This window comes from Oryctolagus cuniculus, chromosome 12 (genome assembly GCF_051225735.1).
Source record: "Oryctolagus cuniculus isolate XC-2025 breed Fujian yellow rabbit chromosome 12, ASM5122573v1, whole genome shotgun sequence".
In the NCBI taxonomy this organism is placed as follows: Eukaryota; Metazoa; Chordata; class Mammalia; order Lagomorpha; family Leporidae; genus Oryctolagus; species Oryctolagus cuniculus.
The window spans coordinates 63,709,115-63,726,876 of NC_142878.1; the positions used below are offsets into that span (position 1 = coordinate 63,709,115).

General features: G+C 49.9%; 1 protein-coding gene across 5 annotated transcripts in view; it reads left to right on the forward strand.

Moving 5' to 3' along the window:
• The window catches only part of KNSTRN (kinetochore localized astrin (SPAG5) binding protein), a 133,486-nt gene extending 116,326 nt beyond the window's left edge, over positions 1-17,160 (forward strand). Inside the window, exons 2-10 of one of the 5 annotated variants that reach the window (XM_089310057.1) lie at positions 6,061-6,161; positions 6,313-6,404; positions 9,838-9,970; positions 10,567-10,614; positions 12,722-12,827; positions 13,054-13,147; positions 14,909-14,964; positions 15,664-15,738; positions 16,388-17,160. In XM_089310057.1, coding sequence (XP_089166183.1) covers positions 6,338-6,404; positions 9,838-9,970; positions 10,567-10,614; positions 12,722-12,827; positions 13,054-13,147; positions 14,909-14,964; positions 15,664-15,738; positions 16,388-16,519 — 711 coding nt within the window. In that variant the 5' untranslated portion in view covers positions 6,061-6,161; positions 6,313-6,337 and the 3' untranslated portion in view covers positions 16,520-17,160. Of the gene's footprint in view, positions 1-5,786; positions 5,894-5,937; positions 6,162-6,312; positions 6,405-9,837; positions 9,971-10,566; positions 10,615-12,721; positions 12,828-13,053; positions 13,148-14,908; positions 14,965-15,663; positions 15,739-16,387 lie in introns of those variants that run through there. The other 4 variants (XM_089310056.1, XM_089310058.1, XM_089310059.1 and 1 more) reach the window with 4 other exon arrangements.
• Positions 17,161-17,762: the final 602 nt, after the last annotated feature.

Here is a 17,762-nt window from a genome sequence, read left to right on the forward strand (position 1 = left end):
GCTCTTAAAAGATTTATTTGGGGCCAACGCCATGGTGTAGTAGGTTAGGCCATCTTCTACAGTGCCAGCATCCCATATGGGTGCCAGTTTGAGACCTAGCTGCTCCACTTCCAATCCATCTCCCTGATAATACACCTGGGAAAGCAGCTGAGGATGTCCCAGATCCTTAGGTCCCTGCATACATGTGAGAGACATGGAAGAAGCTCCTGGCTCCTGGCTTCGGCCTGGCCCAGCCCTGGCTTTTGTGGCTATCTGGGGAGTAAACCAACAGATGCAAGATCTCTTAGGGTGGCCCCAACCCACAGCAGGGGTCCAGCCTGCTTCTCTAGCCCTGCCTTTGGAATGTAGGAATTAAAGCATTTTCAATTTCTTCTGAGATTCAAAGCAGAAGATCTGTTCACTTGGTTCTTACTATGGGCGGTCACAGTGAAGGTGTGGCCTTGGACACACATGGCTTAGCAGCATGCTGCCAGGCACGAGATAACCGGGACACCCACGTTTGCCTTGCACTGTGACCTTGTGAAATAGAACGGGTGTAACATTCACATGGGGCTCGAGGTCGTTGCTCCTGTTTGTGCCACAGAGCCTTGAACTCACACTTAGAGTGCTCGTGTGCGTGCTGAATGCCTTTGAAATAAAACTCCATGCAGTTTGTTACCGTGGGGAAGCCCATCCTTCCTGGCAGTGGTGCTCTGGGGCGTGGAGAATGACAACGCTAGACGGAGATCCATTTGACTGGCAGAGTTTTAGATTTTACTGCCTTGTGGCACATCTCACACCATGATATTTAGACATTACCTCAGCTTGAGCCAACTTAAAAACAGCCATTTCTGCTGGTTCAAGTCCCAGCTGCTGCACTTTTTTTCTTACTTGAAAAGCAGAGTTACAGAGACAGAAGGAGAGGCAGAGAGGTCTTCCATCTGCTGGTTCACTCCCCACAGGGTCACAATGGCCAGTGCTCAGACAGGTGGAAGCCACAATACCGTGACTCCGCAACCTCCCCACCCCCACCCTGCCACCTTCTCCCATCCAGGCTGCTCCACTTCTGATCCAGCTCCCTGCTGATGTGCCTGAGAAAGCAGCAGATGATGGCCCAGGTGCTTGGGCCCCACCACTCATATGGAAGATCCAGATGGAGTTCCATGCTCCTGTTTTGGGCTTGGCCCCATCTCAGCCATTGAAACCATTTGGGAAGTGAGCCAGCACTTGGTTCACTATATATAATTTATATATAATTGCCTTTCTTTTTTTTTTCTTTTTTTTTTTTTTATTTGGCAGGCAGAGTTAGACGTGGGAGAGAGACAGAGAGAAAGGCCTTTTTTCCATTGGTTCACCCCCCAAATAACCACTATGGCTGGCGCTGCGCCAATCCAAAGCCAGGAGCCAGGTGCTTCCTCCTGGTCTCCCATGTGGGTTCAGGGGCCCAAGCACTTGGGCCATCCCCCACTGCCTTCTCTGGGCCACAGCAGAGAGCTGGACTGGAAGAGGAGCAACCGGGACTAGAACCCGGTGCCCATATGGGATGCCGGCGCTGCAGGTGGAGGATTAACAAAGTGAGCCACAGTGCCGGCCCCTAATTGCCTTTCAAATAAATAAATAAGAGCCATTTCATAGGTTTCTAAACCAAACTTCCTCAGTACCTTCCCGTTCAATCCATTCTTCCAGTGCATGACAAGACAGGGGAGCAGGGGAGCAAGTTAGGCAAGAGGGTACCTTGGTTGCATCCTCTGCCAGTTGTCCAGAGAGTTTCTGAGCCTCATCCCAACCTTTGATAACATGCCTGGGCAACAATAAGTTCTCTGGCACCCCCTGCCAAGCATGAAGATCCCATTTACCAGGGATTAGCAAAGATAGCCATTGCTCATCACCCTTATTCATAGGGACCTTAACTGGAGGTCCACAGGCATTTATGCCTAAGAGGGAGAATTGTAACTCAGGGCCAAGCATCATGGCAATGGGTTAAGCCACTGCTGCACAACACTGGTACCCTGTATCAGATCACTGGTTCAACTCCCAGCTGCTCCACTTCCAATGCAGCTCCCTGTTAATGTGTCTGGGAAAGCAGTGGAAGATGGCCTCTTTCTCTCTACCCCCCCCCCATTCTGTCACTTTGCCTTTCAAATAAATATATTTGAAAAATTTTAAAAAAGATTGCTGAGGCCAACACTGTGGTTTAACTGGTTAAGCCACTGCCTACAACCCATATAGGCACCAGTTCGTGTCCTGGCTGCTCCACTTCCCATCCAGCTCCCTGGTAATCACCTGGGAAAGCAGTGGAAGAGGGCCCAAGTGCTTGGGCCCCTGCACCCACGTGGGAGACCTGGAAGAAGCTCCTGGATTTGGATTGGCCTAACTGTGGCTGTGGCTGTTGTGGCCACCTGGGGACTGAACCTGTGGATGGAAGACCCCTCTCTCTCTCCCTCCCTCCCTCTCTCCCTCTCTCTCTCTCTCTCTCTCTCTCACTCTGTAACTCTGCCTCTCAAATAAATCTTTAAAGAAATTTTAAAGTCGATTACTAACAGTTTAGACATTGCAGGAAAAAAGACAGTAGATCTGAAGACATAACAATAGAAATCATTCAAAATGAAACACCAAGAGAAAAGGAAATTTAGAAATGAATAAAAAGCAGACACAGTACACAACAGGCAAAAGATCTGTCCCTCACAACTATTTAAAGTTAGGAAAAAAATCTAGGCATCAACTACCCAGTGAGGGAACACATTGATTTTTAAAGTTATTTTGTGGGAGTGGGAGGGAGAGTCGGTGTTTTGGTACAGTGGGTTAACCAGCTGCTTGCAACACCGGCATCCCCTATGAGCACTGGTTTGAGTCCTTGCTGCCCTGCTTCCAATCCCACTTCCTGCTAATGTGCCTGAGAAAGCAGTAGAAGATGGCCTACATGCGTGGGCCCCTGCCATCCACATGGGAGAACTGGATGGGGTTCTAGGCTCCTGGCTTCAGCCTGGTCCAACCCTAACTGTTGTAGCCATCTGGGGAGTGAAGCAGTGGATGAAAGATTTCTCCATTTTTCTTGGAGCCAGTGCTGTGGCACAGCAGGTTAAAGCCACGGCCTAAAGTGCCGGCATCCCATATGGGCGCTAGCTCGAGTCCCGGCTGCTCCACTTCCAATCCGGCTCCCTGCTATGGCTGGGAAAGCAGTAGAAGATGGCCCAAGTCTTTGGGCCCCTGCACCCACATGGGAGACCCAGAAGAAACTCCTGGCTCCTGGCTTCAGATAGGCTAAGCTCCAGCCATTGCAGCCCTCTGGGGAGTGAACCATCGGATGGAAGACCCCTCTCTCTGCCTCTCTGTAACTGTCTTTCAAATAAATAAAATATTTTTTTAAAAAAAGGAATATTTCTGTTTCTCTCTCTTCTCTTGCATAGCCTTTCAAATAAATAAATAATTAAGCCTTTAAAAAAGTTCCTTGCAGGGAGGGGTCTCTGAACAAATGGATTTGAAGCATGCTCTGGATCTCTTCATTCCCCTTCAGTCCTCCTGCTGCCTCCTGAGCACTTCTCTCAGCCAGCGCCGTCCCTCAGCAGGTGCATCTCTTAACATCTGCGTCTTTGAGCAAGCCCTTCCTTGACGCCCACAGCCCCCTCCGGTGGCTGCCTGATGGCTGTGCTGCAGTCACACAGCCTCTAGCATCTGCACCTGCCCTGAGAGCGCTCCCGGATTCTTCAGCTGTTCCAATGTGTCTTCCACTCCAAACCCTCCACCAGGAATTCCTCTGGTTCCACCCGCCCAGGGCTTCTTGACTGCTAAATTCAAAGCAGCCACATTTGTTCTCACCGTGCTTGCCTTTTCCACCATTCCCTCCCTCCTGTGCCCCTTGCCACCAGGAGGCCTTCCTGGTGTCTGGGATACCACTCTGTTTTCATTTTCTTCTCACCTCTCTGGCACCTCTTTATCAAGTTTCTTGGCAGGCACCTTTTTTTATCACTGCAAATTCTAAATGCAGGTGTCCCTGTCCTTGGCCCCAGGGCTCCTGCTACATTTATTCTTGATGGTGGTCTGTCGTTACCCATCAAAATGAACCTGGGCTGCTCCCCCCTGGGCAGCTAATTCAGCAGAGACCAGAGTCAAGATTCGACACAAGGGAAAAGTGTATTATGAGTAGCCGGAAGAGGAAGAGTGGGTCTCCTGGTGCCAGATATGCTCTTCCTAGTAAGCAAGTCAGCAGGACTTCTGAGGGGAGACGGCAGTTGAGAGAGGGTGGGAAGACAGTGAGTCTGGGACTGACTCTCAGGCAGGTTTTCATGGTCCTTTCCAATGGTCATCCCGGTGCTAGCTAAGTAGAGCTGCTTTGGTGTGAAGCTTGGCTGCTTACAGCTAGTGGGCTGTGTCTCCCTTATCTGAGGCATGATGCCTGCCATTCTGGCCACTTCCTTGCGGTTCACTCCTGACACTCTTAGGCACACATTATTTATCGATTTGTACATTCTGATTAAGTCACAGGGCTAGTAGTTAGTTTTTGCTAAAGTTCACGGAATGGAGGATATAATCATTACTGCTGTGATTTCTTCAAATCCATATGCATACTAACAACAACCAGATTCCCCTTTGTACACAGGCACTTCTAGAAGTTCAGGGACAGACATTGCAGCACAGTGGGTTTAGCCACAGCTTGGGACACACATCCCATTTTGGAGTTCCAGTTCAAGTCCTGGCTCCCCTGCCTTTTTTTTTTTTTTTTTTTTTTTAATTTATTTATTTGAAAGGCAGAGAGTTACAGAGAGGCAGGGAGAGAGAGATAGAGAGAGAGATCTTCCATCCACTGGGTCACTGTCCAAATGGCCACAACAGCTGGAGCTGGGCTGATCAGAAGCCAGGAGCCAGGAGTTTTGGAGTGCAAGGACTCAAGCACTTGGGCCATCTTTTGCTGCTTTTTCCAGGCCATTAACAGGGAGCTGGTCCCCACCCAAACAGCATCTTAAAAGGCTGTTGTGTGAAACATCTGCCCTGACTCATCAACTTAAACTAGGTTTCCCCACTTTTCTGTCTCATAGCGTCTTGTAATTTTCCTTCAGTTACCACAATTGGCAAATTACTTGCGTGATTTTTTTTTTTTTTTTTTTTTGACAGGCAGAGTGGACAGTGAGAGAGAGAGACAGAGAGAGAAAGGTCTTCCTTTTGCCGTTGGTTCACCCTCCAATGGCCGCCGCTGCAGCCGGCGCACCGCGCTGATCCGATGGCAGGAGCCAGGATCCAGGTGCTTTTCCTGGTCTCCCATGGGGTGCAGGGCCCAAGCACCTGGGCCATCCTCCACTGCACTCCCTGGCCATAGCAGAGAGCTGGCCTGGAAGAGGGGCAACCGGGACAGAATCCGGCGCCCCAACCGGGACTAGAACCCGGTGTGCCGGCGCCGCAAGGTGGAGGATTAGCCTATTGAGCCACGGCGCCGGCTACTTGCGTGATTTTTTAAAAAAATATTTACTCTCCGTTTCCTAGAATATAAACTCCATGAAGGTAGAGCCAAGGTCAGTCTTGTAATTTGTTCTCGCTCACCCCGACCCACCCTCTTAGAGTGAGTGCTCTGTGAATATTTATTGAATGAAATGAGTACAAGTACTAAATGACTGACAACTCTGCCCGGTCTATTAGGAACAGCTGTGGATCTTTAAAATATGGGTAAGTGCTATTTAAGTCGGACAGGCAGGTAGGTGCCTCAGGCACCTAAGCACACAGGCACAGGTGGCCGCCATCTTCAGCCTTACCTGTTACTCCGCACCCTGTAGTGCGCAGTTCTCATATAAATAATCTCCGCTCCTGACAGCATCCCCAGCCATGACAGACTAAATAAAGAGGATTATGACACTGACTCTAAACGCGGCCACGTTTGCGTCCCCAGGCTGGAATATGACGCCGGCGGCTCATTAGCTCCAATCAGGTACGCGAAGTGCGGCTCACTATCTGGCCGCCGGCCTCCGCTCGGTCTTTCCGTACAGCATGGCAGCCCCCAGAGCGGCGGCCTCCGACAGGGCCTTCCGTACAACAGGGCCACCTCCGGAACGCGAGCCGCGCCCCTTCCCTCCCAGCTACCGGAAGTTGCCCTTTGAAACCGAGGCGGCGGGCTCAGCCGGCGGCGCGGCGGTTGCTGCTGAGCGTCTTTTGAACCAGAGCAACAAGGACTGCGGGCGGGAGCGGCGGGCGCCTGGGTTCGACTTTTCCGGGACGAGGGAGAGGGCTGGATGTGAGGGCGGGCGGGCAGGGCTGCGAGTGGAGGGTTTGCTCTTCCCCGACGCCGGGCCCGCGACCATTCGGTCGCCGTGGCCGAGCGCTGGGTAACGTTCGTCTTGCTCCTTCCAGGGCCCAGCCGTGCAGCCTGCTTACGATGACCAGCGTGGTTAAGACGGTGTACAGCCTGCAGCCCCCCTTGCTGAGCGGCGGCTTGCCCGCAGGTGGGTGTCGCCCTGCGGACCCGCCGTGGGTGTGGCGGGGAACGAGATGCGGGCATCCCGTGGGCTCTGAAGACCTGCTGGGCCCCCTAGAACCAGGCTGTCCAGGTTTTTGATGGCAGTTAGGATTTTTTAGTCCTGGCCGGAACCCTTCCTGTCTGCACCACGCCGACCGTTCCGTTCTCGCTGTGGGTTGTATAATACGATGACCGTTAAGCTAGGGACCCCTTTTTAGACGGTGGTCCGTTTTATTTCCAGACTCGGCTACCTGGCGGAACCTTGTGGTCAGGCAGGAATGTAGGGGCAGTGAGATGCTGGGGAGGGGAGTCGTGGGATTGCTGGTTCACCTTGTGTCTGCACAGGGGCTCTCTCATAAGCACGATCAATAACCTTTGAGTGAAGGCGGGGGTGTGTGTGTCAAGCCTAGCCAGAGGGTTTGAGACCTGGGAGGAGAGAGAATGGCTGTTAGCTGCTTTGCCATCTTGCTTTGCTTGTGCTTGGAAGTCATCTCCGGGGGTTAGCGGTCCTGGGACAGCCTCATGGGGAGATGATGGCATGGAGTTAGCTCTCGACAGGAGAAAACTGTCGTGTGCGTGCCGTTATGGCGCATCTGTTTATGGCCCCTTCCAAGAATTCTCTGCAGCTGGCTGATGTGCTAGGGGACAGTTAATCTTCAAGGTAAATAGGCTTTTCTCTGGAGGCTGAAAGGGTTTTTTTGTGTGTGTTACCTCAGAACACCTGAGGAGTGGCATTCTTGGCATTGGCAGGGACTGGGCGTGGCGGGAGGAACTGGCCCCAGGTCTCCACAGCGCCTCTGTTCCCTGCAGGTGCAGTGCCCCTGGCTCAGCACCAGTGACTGCCTCTCCCTGCCTCCTTGCAAGCTTTCTGCAACTGCGGTAGATGAACAGTTTTAGGCTGTCACTAGGTTTTCTGTCTTGACTTAGAGCATAAGTTGGTTGTTTTTTAAGGTGGTTTTTTTTTTTTTTTTTTTTTTGACAGGCAGAGTTAGAGAGAGACAGAGAAAGGTCTTCCTTTTTCCGTTGGTTCACCCCCCAAATGGCTGCTACAGCCAGCGCACTGCGCCCATCCGAAGCCAGAAGCCAGGTGCTTCCTCCTGGTCTCCCATGCGGGTGCAGGGCCCAAGCACTTGGGCCATCCCCCACTGCCTTCCCGGGCCACAGCAGAGAGCTGGACTGGAAGAGGAACAACCAGGACAGAATCCGGCGCCCCAGCCGGAACTAGAACCCGGGGTGCTGGCGCCGCAGGCAGAGGATTAGCCTAGTGAGCCGCGGCTCCGGCCCAGTTTTTATGAATGATTTATTTATTTATTTGAAAGGCAGAGTAGCAGAGAGGCAGAGAGAGAGAAATCTTCCATCTGCTGGTTTGCTGGCCAGTCCGAAGCCAAGAGCCAGGAGCTTCTTCCAGGTCTCCCACACGAATGCAGGGTCCCAAGGACTTGGGGCATCTTCTACTACTTTCCCAGGCCATAGCAGAGAGCTGGGTTGGAAGTGGAGCAGTGGAGTCTCAAACCAGTGCCCATATGGGATGCCAGCACTACAGGCAGTGGCCACAGCGCCGGCCCCTGCTTTTTAAGTTTTTTTTAATAGGTAGTATATGCATATTAAAAAAAAAAAGTTAGGAAATGATAGTGAAAAGCAAGTTTCCTTCCCTCAATTGACAAGAGCTGGTTTTCCTCCCTGTCTCCCCTTTTAAGAGACAGTGTTTGTTACATCCTACCACATTGTTCCTACAAAGCAAACCATGGTTTCTGACAAATGTGGGTTAATAGAATCAATTCCAGTCAATGAAGTGTGAATTTTTATCAGTTTACCATTAACTCTGTTTTACATGAGGTCTATTTGTTATTATATATACCTTGATACTTATGGTAGAAGAAGATAAATATATTACCCCAGAGTTTCCTTTTACTTCAGACACCTTAAAAAAAAACATGTAATATTTGCTTTTGTTAAGAGTAATGAAAATAGAGAGGACAGGTGTCCAGTAAATGTACCTATAAAAGAAAATTGGCCTGAGGCGCCAGTGTTACAGCATAGCAGGTTAAGCTGCCACCTGCGTTGCCAGCGTCCCATATAGGTGCCAGTTCCTGTCCGGGCTGTTCCACTTCGGGTCCACCTCCCTGCTAATGTCCTGAGAAAGCAATAGAAGATGACCCAAGTGCTTGAGCCCCTGCACTCTGGAAGAAGCTCCTGGCTTCAGCCTGGCCCCATGTTGGCTCTTGTGGCCATCTGTGGGGGTAAACCAGCAGATGGAAGATCTCATTCTCAGTCTTTCAAAATAAATAAATAAATCTTATAAAAAAAAAAATGTTGGCCTCATTTATTTCAAGCTTGTACAGCTTGTTACCCAATTAAGATTTTATCAAGTCCGGTTATGAAATTTTCTAATCTCACAGTCGTATTTTTTGCTTTTCTTGTTAAGATTTGTTTGAAAGGCAGAGATACAGAGCGAGAGCGAGACACAGGCAGAGATCTTCCAGCCTCTGTTCACTCCTCAAATGGCCACAATGGTCAGGGCTGGGTCAGGCCAAGGCAAGGAGCCTAGAACTCCATCCAGGTCTCCCACGTGGGTGGTTGTGGCTTAACCCGCTGCACCACAATGCCAGCCCGTGTACCTAGTTTTTTCAGCTTGATAAGCCTCTGAAGTTGAGCTCAAAGGACCATTTTACATTTGTGTGAGTGTTGTGTGAGTGTGAAGCTTAACTCCAGAATCAGTCGCTTGGATTTGCTGTTACCGTGCCTGGTGGTCATAGCATGTGTAGTTGTAACGTGAGGCAAGGAGGTGCGGTCCTTGGCAAGGCCATTTCTCTGATCATCCAGCAAGGCCCAGAGAGCAGACCAGAAGGGTTGCCAAATAAAGGCCCTCCAGACTTAGTGAAGGATAAACACGCTGCAGGGGCCCGTGGGGGAGGCAGCCAGCCTGGAAGAGGGGACGAGGAGGGGTCCGACCCGAAGGTCAGTGGACCTCTACGCAGGCACCGGGGACACAGAGATGTCTCTGAGAGGGGTTGGGGAGACATTCTGGTGTAAAGGACTTGGCAGCCACCAAAAGCAAAACTCAGAGCAGCTTGGGCACTGCCTTAGGGAACTGCTAAGTGGCACGATTCCTCTGGTGCCTGAGTGAGCAGTGTTTGCTTTGCTCTGCTAACTTCCACGGTCGTGTTCGGGAAGTGCGTGGCTCAGATCAGCCTCTGCTCACAGCTCTATCTCTGTCCTCTCATTTGATGTGTCATCAGGCACACTGCTGTGACGGTCAGGTATTTTAATCTCTATTGCCATTTAGTGTAGAAGGCTTATTCTTTAGAGTTGACCTGAGCAGACTGAGCGTGGCTGGTGTGAAAATGCAGCGTTTGTTACAGGGTTGCACCTGTCTGGTCTTGATGCCTGAGGTTTCACCTGCCTGTTTTCCTTTGCAGACACACAAGCTCGAGCCACTTCTAAGAGTCTTTTACCTGTTAAGTCCAAAGACGTGGATGTTTCCAGACACGTTCATTCAGGAGGCTCAGAGAACGAAATCACGAAAATCACCAAACCGAGGCGAGAGAATGGGTGAGAGTCACCTGTTGGCATCCAGTGGGAACTTCTTGCTAGAAACTGTGCAGTACTGAGAATTAGGAAATAGGGCTCTGGGTGCACAGGGCTCCTGAACGACTGGCATAGTGTTGAGCTGTTTGTCAGGGCCTGTGCGTTGGCCCCTTCTGGAGAGACAGCAAGGGCTCAGGTGAGAGGTGTTCTCTCCTCTCGCCACCTGCTTTAAGCATACAAAGGGCAGTGCCATGGTCACATAGCAGCCCTGAGTGGTGGTCATGGGGGGCGAGACTTAGTTGTTAGCCGAGGTTGCCAGTCAGAGCAGACTCCACCTGCAGTGGAGCACGTGTGTGCCCCCTGCTCAGGTCTCGGTTCCGTGGTGAGCGAGGCTGACATGCTGACTTGGGCAGGGCCAGGAGCAGATTGTTGGTCCCGAGAGCCCTCTCGCTGACCATGAGCCTTTTGCGTAGTCCGTGCTGAAGCAGTGTTGCTGGGGCCCCCAGAGCAGGCGAGCCGGTGCTGTTTGCCTCGCGTGTCATCTCTGTTCTGCCTTGTTCGCAGCACGGCACAGTGGTTCCACGGCTCTCTAATTAGCTGATCTGTGCTTGCTCCTCTAGGCAGCTGAGAGCTGCGGACACTGCCATCAGGAGGAATGTCAAGAAGAGGTGAGCACCCAGAAAAATGGGCCCGGCTGCCGTTTTGCAGTAGTGGATCTCAATCCTGGTTGAGATCACTCATGGGATTTGTGATCATCGAGCTCTGTGTACCACCCCAGAAACCTGAGTGGGTGTTTCAGCAGTGAGGCCCGGCCAGTTGTAATCACTGTTGAGGTGTAAAATCACTGGTGCTGCATCTTTTGGGGCTTCCTGTCGAGACCGTTGCTAATCAGAATCAAGCCCAGCACAAACTATGCCACAGCAGTAGGATTGTGAAGCCTTCACGGGAGGAGGGGCCGAGGGGAGCTGCCGATCTCAGCATGAATATTGTGGTGGTGGTGGAGGTGGAATTGGAATTCTATAGAATGATCCATCTCTCCCTGTTCGAAGCTGGCTTGGAAGTTTTACAGTCCTGAATTTTAAAATAATAAATTAAAAGTTCACAAAGATACGTTCTAATTCCAGATTTGTGTTTAACAAGTTTGGAGGGCCGGCATCTGGGGTGGTAGTTGAGACACTGCTCGGGAACCCGCACGCCATTGTGGGTCGCCTGGTTCAAGTCCCAGCTCTGCCTTCACTTCCGCCTTCTTGCTGATGCGCACCCTGGGAGGCAGCAGTGACGGCTTCAGTGTTTGGGTCTCTTCCAACCACACGGGAAACCTAAATTGGGTTTCAGCCTGGCCCAGCCCTGGCTGTTACTGGCATTTGGGGAGTTGACCCATGGACGGAAGGTCTCCTTAATGTTTTGAAGACAAAATTGTAGTGGGAAAGATTGAGGCACCATCCATATCTCCGCTTGAGAGGGACATGGGTGTCGAGCACAACTGTCCTGGCTTCCAGCGCTTGATGAAACCTGAGATCAGGGCCTCTGGCCAAACTTCTGCAGCTTGTGTCCTCGGAGTGTTCATTGTCTCCCTGCGGGCGGAAGTGCAGCTCTCTGTAAGTTTGCTGTGGCTGAACCAAGAAAGAAGGCATGTGCAGATGTTTACGGGAACTATGATCCTATGACAGCTGTTGAGATGCAGAAAGCTAGTATCCTGCATGGTGCAGAGAGATTTAGTGATGGAAAGAGTTCCTTTCTTTCTTTTTATTTTTTTAATTGACAGAGTTAGACAGTGAGAGAGACAAAGAGAAATGTCTTCCTTCCATTGGTTCACCCCCCAAATGGCCACTACGGCCGGCGCTGCGCCAATCCGAAGCCAGGAGCCAGGTGCTTCCTCCCAGTCTCCCATGCGGGTCCAGGGGCCCAAACACTTGGGCCATCCTTCACTGCCTTCCTGGGCCACAGCAGAGAGCTGGACTGGAAGAGGAGCAACTGGGACTAGAACCCGGTGCCCATATGGGATGCTGGCGCCACAGGCGGAGGATTAATCAAGTGAGCCATGGTGCCGGCCCTGGAAAGAGTTTAAGTTCTGTAGAAGTTTGTCACTGACCTGTGTTCCTGAACAGTGAAACATGATATTACATGCCTGAGGAATAGATTCTTTTGATAAATAATTGACAAATATGGAGGGGGAAGGGAGACTGAGAATTTCAAAAAGAAGTTTTGAATATTGATGGTGGTAATGGCTACTTATGAAATATTTATTGTGGACCAGTAGGCAGGTTCTGGATCATTCATGTTATCTCCCTTATTTTTTAAAGATTTATTTATTTGATAGTCAGAGTTACACAGAAGGAGAAGCAGAGAGAGAAAGAGAGGTCTTCCATCCGCTGGTTCACTCCCCAAATGACCACAACGGCAGGAGCTGGGCCGATCCGAAGCCAGGAGCTTCTTCCAGGTCTCCCACATGGGTGCAGGGGCCCAAGGACTTGGGCCATCTTCCACTGCTTTCCCAGGCCATAGCAGAGAGCTGGATTGGAAGTGGAGCAGCCCGGACTCAAAAACATCACCGATATGCACTGCAGGTGGCAGTTTTACCCGCTATGCCACAGTGCCACTCCCTCTTATAATAATATGAACTGCGAGTATTATCCTATTTTAGAAATGGGGAAACAGAGCCTTAGGGAGGTTGGGCAGCTCACTGTAGATCATCCACTATGATGTGGGGAACCCTGTTTGTGTAACTCCATAGCGTACATTCAGTCCCCCTCCATGTAAATACACCTGTTGCAGTTATAAACCACTGGGTAAGCAGAAATCAGAGGAAGAGCTCAAAGACAAGAACCAGCTCTTAGAGGCCGTCAACAAGCAGTTGCACCAGAAGTTGACAGAAACTCAGGTGAGAAGCCCACCACACCTCTTTCACTAGCTGCCACTGGGCACTGCGTGTGCGGTCTTGAGGGATGGCGCTGTGGGGAGGAGCAGGCTTGCAGTGCCTGACTGCCTGACCGCACAGAGAGAAGCAGCCAGGCTCGTGCTGGCGCTGTCCAGGAGCAAGGGGGAGGAAGGCTGTCTACTCGTGGAGTCTGGGAGGGTTCCCGACTGACTGTGCGCCACCACCACAGGGAGAGCTGAAGGACCTGACCCAGAAGGTAGAGCTTCTAGAGAAGTTTCAGGACAACTGTTTGGCAATTTTGGAGAGCAAGGGCCTTAACCCAGGTAAGAGAACACACACAGCTGCCTTCAAAGAGAACAGCACAGGTCCACCTTCCTGAGCTGACTAGCAGTGTGGCATCAGCTGGTCCAGGCAGGGCAAAGGTTGCATGACAAAGCACTAAAGTGCTTTGAGAGCTTCTGTTTGTTTCCATACAGTGTTCATTTGGCCTGCCCGACAGAATTTCAAATGACTGAAGACAGAAACATCTTTCTTTCTCTTCTTTCTTTTCTTTATTTGAAAGGCAGAGTTACGGGGGTTGGCGGGGGGGGGGGGGGGCGGGTTGGAGAGTCAGAGAGATAAAGGTCTTCCATCTGCCAGTTCATTCCCCAAATGGCCACAATGGCTAGAGCTGACCATGAAGAAGCCAGGAGTTTCTTCCAGGTCTCCCACGTGGGTGCAGGGGCCCAAGGACTTGGGTCTTCTTCTACTACTGTCTCAGGCACATCATCAAGAAGCTGGATTGGAAGTGGACCAGCCAGGATTGAACCTGCACCCATATGGAATAGGTGCTGTGCCAAGTGCTGGCCCCTATCTCTTTCTTATCTAAACTCTTTATGCCATTCATTTGGTGCCAACAGGTTTAAAGTTGCAAACAGACCAGAAATATTTTGCTCCTTTCATGGGAGATAACAGCATGCTGGTGACTCCTTGGTGGCAAGAGGTAAAGGAGAATACTTTTGCAAGGGGTCCTGAACCTAGCTAGTCACAGAATCCAGCAGATTCTGTGGTTGACATGGGACTCAAGTTCTGACCCTGTCCCTGGACAGCAGAGTTTAGCAAAGAAGAGACTGGAAAAAGGAGTTGCCCGAAGAGTGCAAGAGGAGCCACAGAATGGCCAGAAAAGGGCTGAGGCCTCGTGGAATTGAAGAATGCCAAGTCTGGGGCGAATGTTGAGCCCAACAGTTAAGATGCCTGCTGTGGCCCAGGCTTTTGACTCCAGCTTCCTGCTAATGCAGACCCTGGGAAACAACAGTGATGGCTCACGTAGTTGGGTTCCTGTCGCCTCATGGGAGACATGGAATGATTAGACCAATGATGGGAGCTCTGTCTGTCTCACTCTCTCTGCTTCTCAAATAAATGTATTTTTTTAATTTATAATAAAAAATGCTGACTGTGATTAACCTGTGGGTTACAGGTTTAGGATATTCTTTGCAGTAACTGTAAACATTTTGATGATTTAAGTTAACTGTGTGCACACACTGTTAACGAAAAACAACAATTTTTTAAGGCTTGAAAGGCTTTTAAAAACAGTTTTGTAGGGTAAGGGTTTAGCCCAGCAGTTAAGACACCTGTATCCCACATCGGAATGCCCAGGTTTGCTTAAGTAATTGGGTTCTTGCCAGTCACATGGGAGACCTGGATTGCTCCGGCCCAGCCCATCTCTAGCCATCGCAGGCATTTCTGGAGCTCTGTCTGTGTGTTTCTCTGTCTCATTGCAAATAAATAGATCATAATATTTTTTAAAGGTAGTTTTTATACTGTAAACAAAAAACTACATTTTCTTTGTACAGATTTTCAGCTGGGATAAGGAGAGTAGAGTGATTTTTTTGGCATACTGAAATCTAGAGACACGGGGGAAGTGCAGCAGCTGTGAATGGCGTGGGTGACCCTACCAGGGTGAGAACGCGGGAGAGAACGTCTAGGACTGGACACTTAATTTCCCTCATGAATAAAAGCCCTTCTGTCCCTGGTGGGGCCTCTGCTTTCTTTTGTTTAAAGTAAGTGTGCTAAATGAGACTGACTGTCATACCCATTGGTTTTAGGCGGTGAGACCCTGGTGCCACAGCAGACCCCTGCCACGGATCACACAGACTCTATGGTGAGGGTTGGGTGTGAATGGGTCAGGCCGAGGGATTCTGGGGCTCTGGGAGTCTCAAAGTCTCCCCCATGTGCACAGCAATCCTCAGAAGTAATCTTTGATTGTCCCCGATAGGAGAGAACGACCAGACATGTACTCAATATAGCATATTTTACTTTAGAGGTAGCTTTGTGCTTACCAGTGTGAGTGAGTCTAAACTGAAAATGTGCTACTGTGAAACCTAACAGGGTGGACCTGTATGGAGAGCTCTCTGGTTTGTCCGTTCTGCACTTTGCCACATCTCTTCCCTTATTCCCTTGCCAAGAACTGTGTGATGCCAAGGTCAAGGTCAAACCTGTTAAGTTTTAATTCTGAGCTTCTTTTTGTAAGAAGTAGGAAGGTAATTGTTTGGGCTTCAAGTCTCTCAAACTCCTGTGATCTTTCTCAGAGATATTTGTCACCTTAGAGATCGCAGAACACTAAGCAGCAACCAGAGACCATCAGTCACCTCTTCTGTGACTGCTACGTTCTGTTCATAAAGTGAGGAGCGCAGAGCGTGCTGTGGTGGGGTCATGACCGAGTTCCTCCCTGCAGGGAGCTCAGCAGGGAGCCCCGTAGGTGCCTCAATGCTCAGTGGGTGGCTGGATGAGCGGAAGGGCCTTCAGCGGTCATGACTGCTTTACATGGAGGTTTGTTTACTACATTGTACTTTCCTCTTAGTTGCTGTTAGAAACTTTGCAAGATGAACTGAAGCTTTTTAATGAAACAGCCAAAAAGCAGATGGAGGAATTACAGGTGAGAGGCTGGCATCACCCAGAATGGTTACCGTTGCCTTCCACGATAAATGGGTTCAGGGAGGAGTCTGTGTTTCCTATTTTTCTGTTTATTTTTATGAACTATTTTGAAAGAATTTTAGATTTATAGAAATGCTGAAAAGGTAATAAAGCAAATGCAGTTTCCTTAATATTAACTTCTTACGTTGTCTTCGTGCCAAGACTTCCTTTGGATTTCACTAGTGTTTCCTACTGAGTGTCTTTTTCTGTTCCTGAAGACTCTTAGAAATGTTCCGTCTCCAGGACATGAGGCAGAACAGTAGCTTGCTGCACATGGGGAGTTAAGACTTGTGTGGTCCATTATGTGGAAACTTGACATGGCCAGGAGACTTACTGAGAAGCCCAGGCTCTTGGGCTTGGATGGAATATTGCACTGACCAGACAGGATTTCATTGCTCCAGTTTAGGTATGAGAGTGTAGTGTAGAGGGATAGCTCCTCAGACCAGCCCAGATAAGCAAGCCCTAAGGAAACGTGATGTCTGCTGGTCTGTTGGGATGCCAGTGGACCTCTTTGGTGGATAGAAGCATGACGTTCTGTGAGGAGATTTTCTTTCCTCTGACTCGGGAGTTTCCTGTGTGCGTGTTTTTCTCTGGAATGTCTTTCCATGCAGGCCTTAAAGGTAAAGTTGAAGATGAAAGAAGAAGAAAGGGCTCGATTCTTGGAACAGCAAACCTTATGTAACAGTCAAGTAAATGATTTTACAGCAACCCTTGAGGAAATGGAGAAGCTACTAGAAATGTAATAGAAAGCAAGCGGTCAGGTGGCTTCCTCTTGGGGGTAAACTGAGAGGAAGCCTCCTCGGACATCTTCCTGGCCGTGATCTTCTAGGACTCACCATCCCCAGAGAGAAAACAGTTTCTGCAGTAGGACTAAGGACACTTGATGCTGGAGTGGCGGCTCCTCGAAGCTAGTTCTGCCAACTCTCAGACTGGACGGCTCTCCTGAGCCTTGTGGGTAAAGAATGGAGGCCGCAAGAGGGGACCTGGAAGCGTGGATCGGTGTCCTAGGCAACAAAGCAGCCCACCATTGCAATCGGGAGATGAAACCAGCCACAGCCAGAAGATCTAAAAGGTCACGTGCAGATTTGCAGGGGGAAAATTTGAATCTCAGTGGAGCGCAGGTACTCCACGGAGACATCCGACAGGAGCCAAGCTGTCACCTGCTGATCTGGAACACATTCTGTCCCCTACCTCCTTGTAAATTTATGAACTTGAAGTTGCCTGAAGCTTTTTGGCTTAGTAAATGGGGTGAAAGGGTATAGATAGTAATAACGCCTACCTGAAACAATACACCTTGGAGCTTTTAATCTAAATTGCATTTGTTTTGTTTTTTTTTTAAGTGCTACTTTTGAAATAAATATTTCCCTAAGTGTTCTGACTATAACATTAAGGAATGAAAACAGCCTTTAACCTAAGTATGTCAACTGGATGTGGTTGAACTAGGCTGGTTCCCAGGCACATGGTATTCTCATGTACCCAGAGTTGCCTGTCTTCCTGGAGCCTTGGGTGCTCCCCTGGGGGTGTTCTTGTTTGAGGCGGGAGGTGTCGTGCTGCATTCGCTGGCTGTGTGGCCGCTTACTGCCTCTGTTCTTCCTGTACTCTTACACGTGGTCCATACCTGCTGTTTGCTCTGCACAGCCAGTCCTGGGCCTGGTGCCCTAGGTAACTCCAGTCCCATGGCCTAAAGTCCAAGGTAGGTCTCCCCTCTGGCTTACGAAAGGCACAGTCAAGTTTTCCTTCTTAGTTTTGGTAATCTCCCATTCTTTCTACACCTTCCCCCATTCTTCACCAAACCTTCCCGCTCTACCCTTCAGCATCATTAAGGCTGCCCAGAGCCACCCAGTGAAGCCACATAGCACCCCATCCTCGTGTAAAGGCTGAAATGACGTGTCCCCTCACGCATTGTTAGCTGTGTCTCAATTTTTTAGACGTTATCTTTTAATTCCACTTTTCCATGATTTTTTTAAACTATTTATTTGAAAGGCA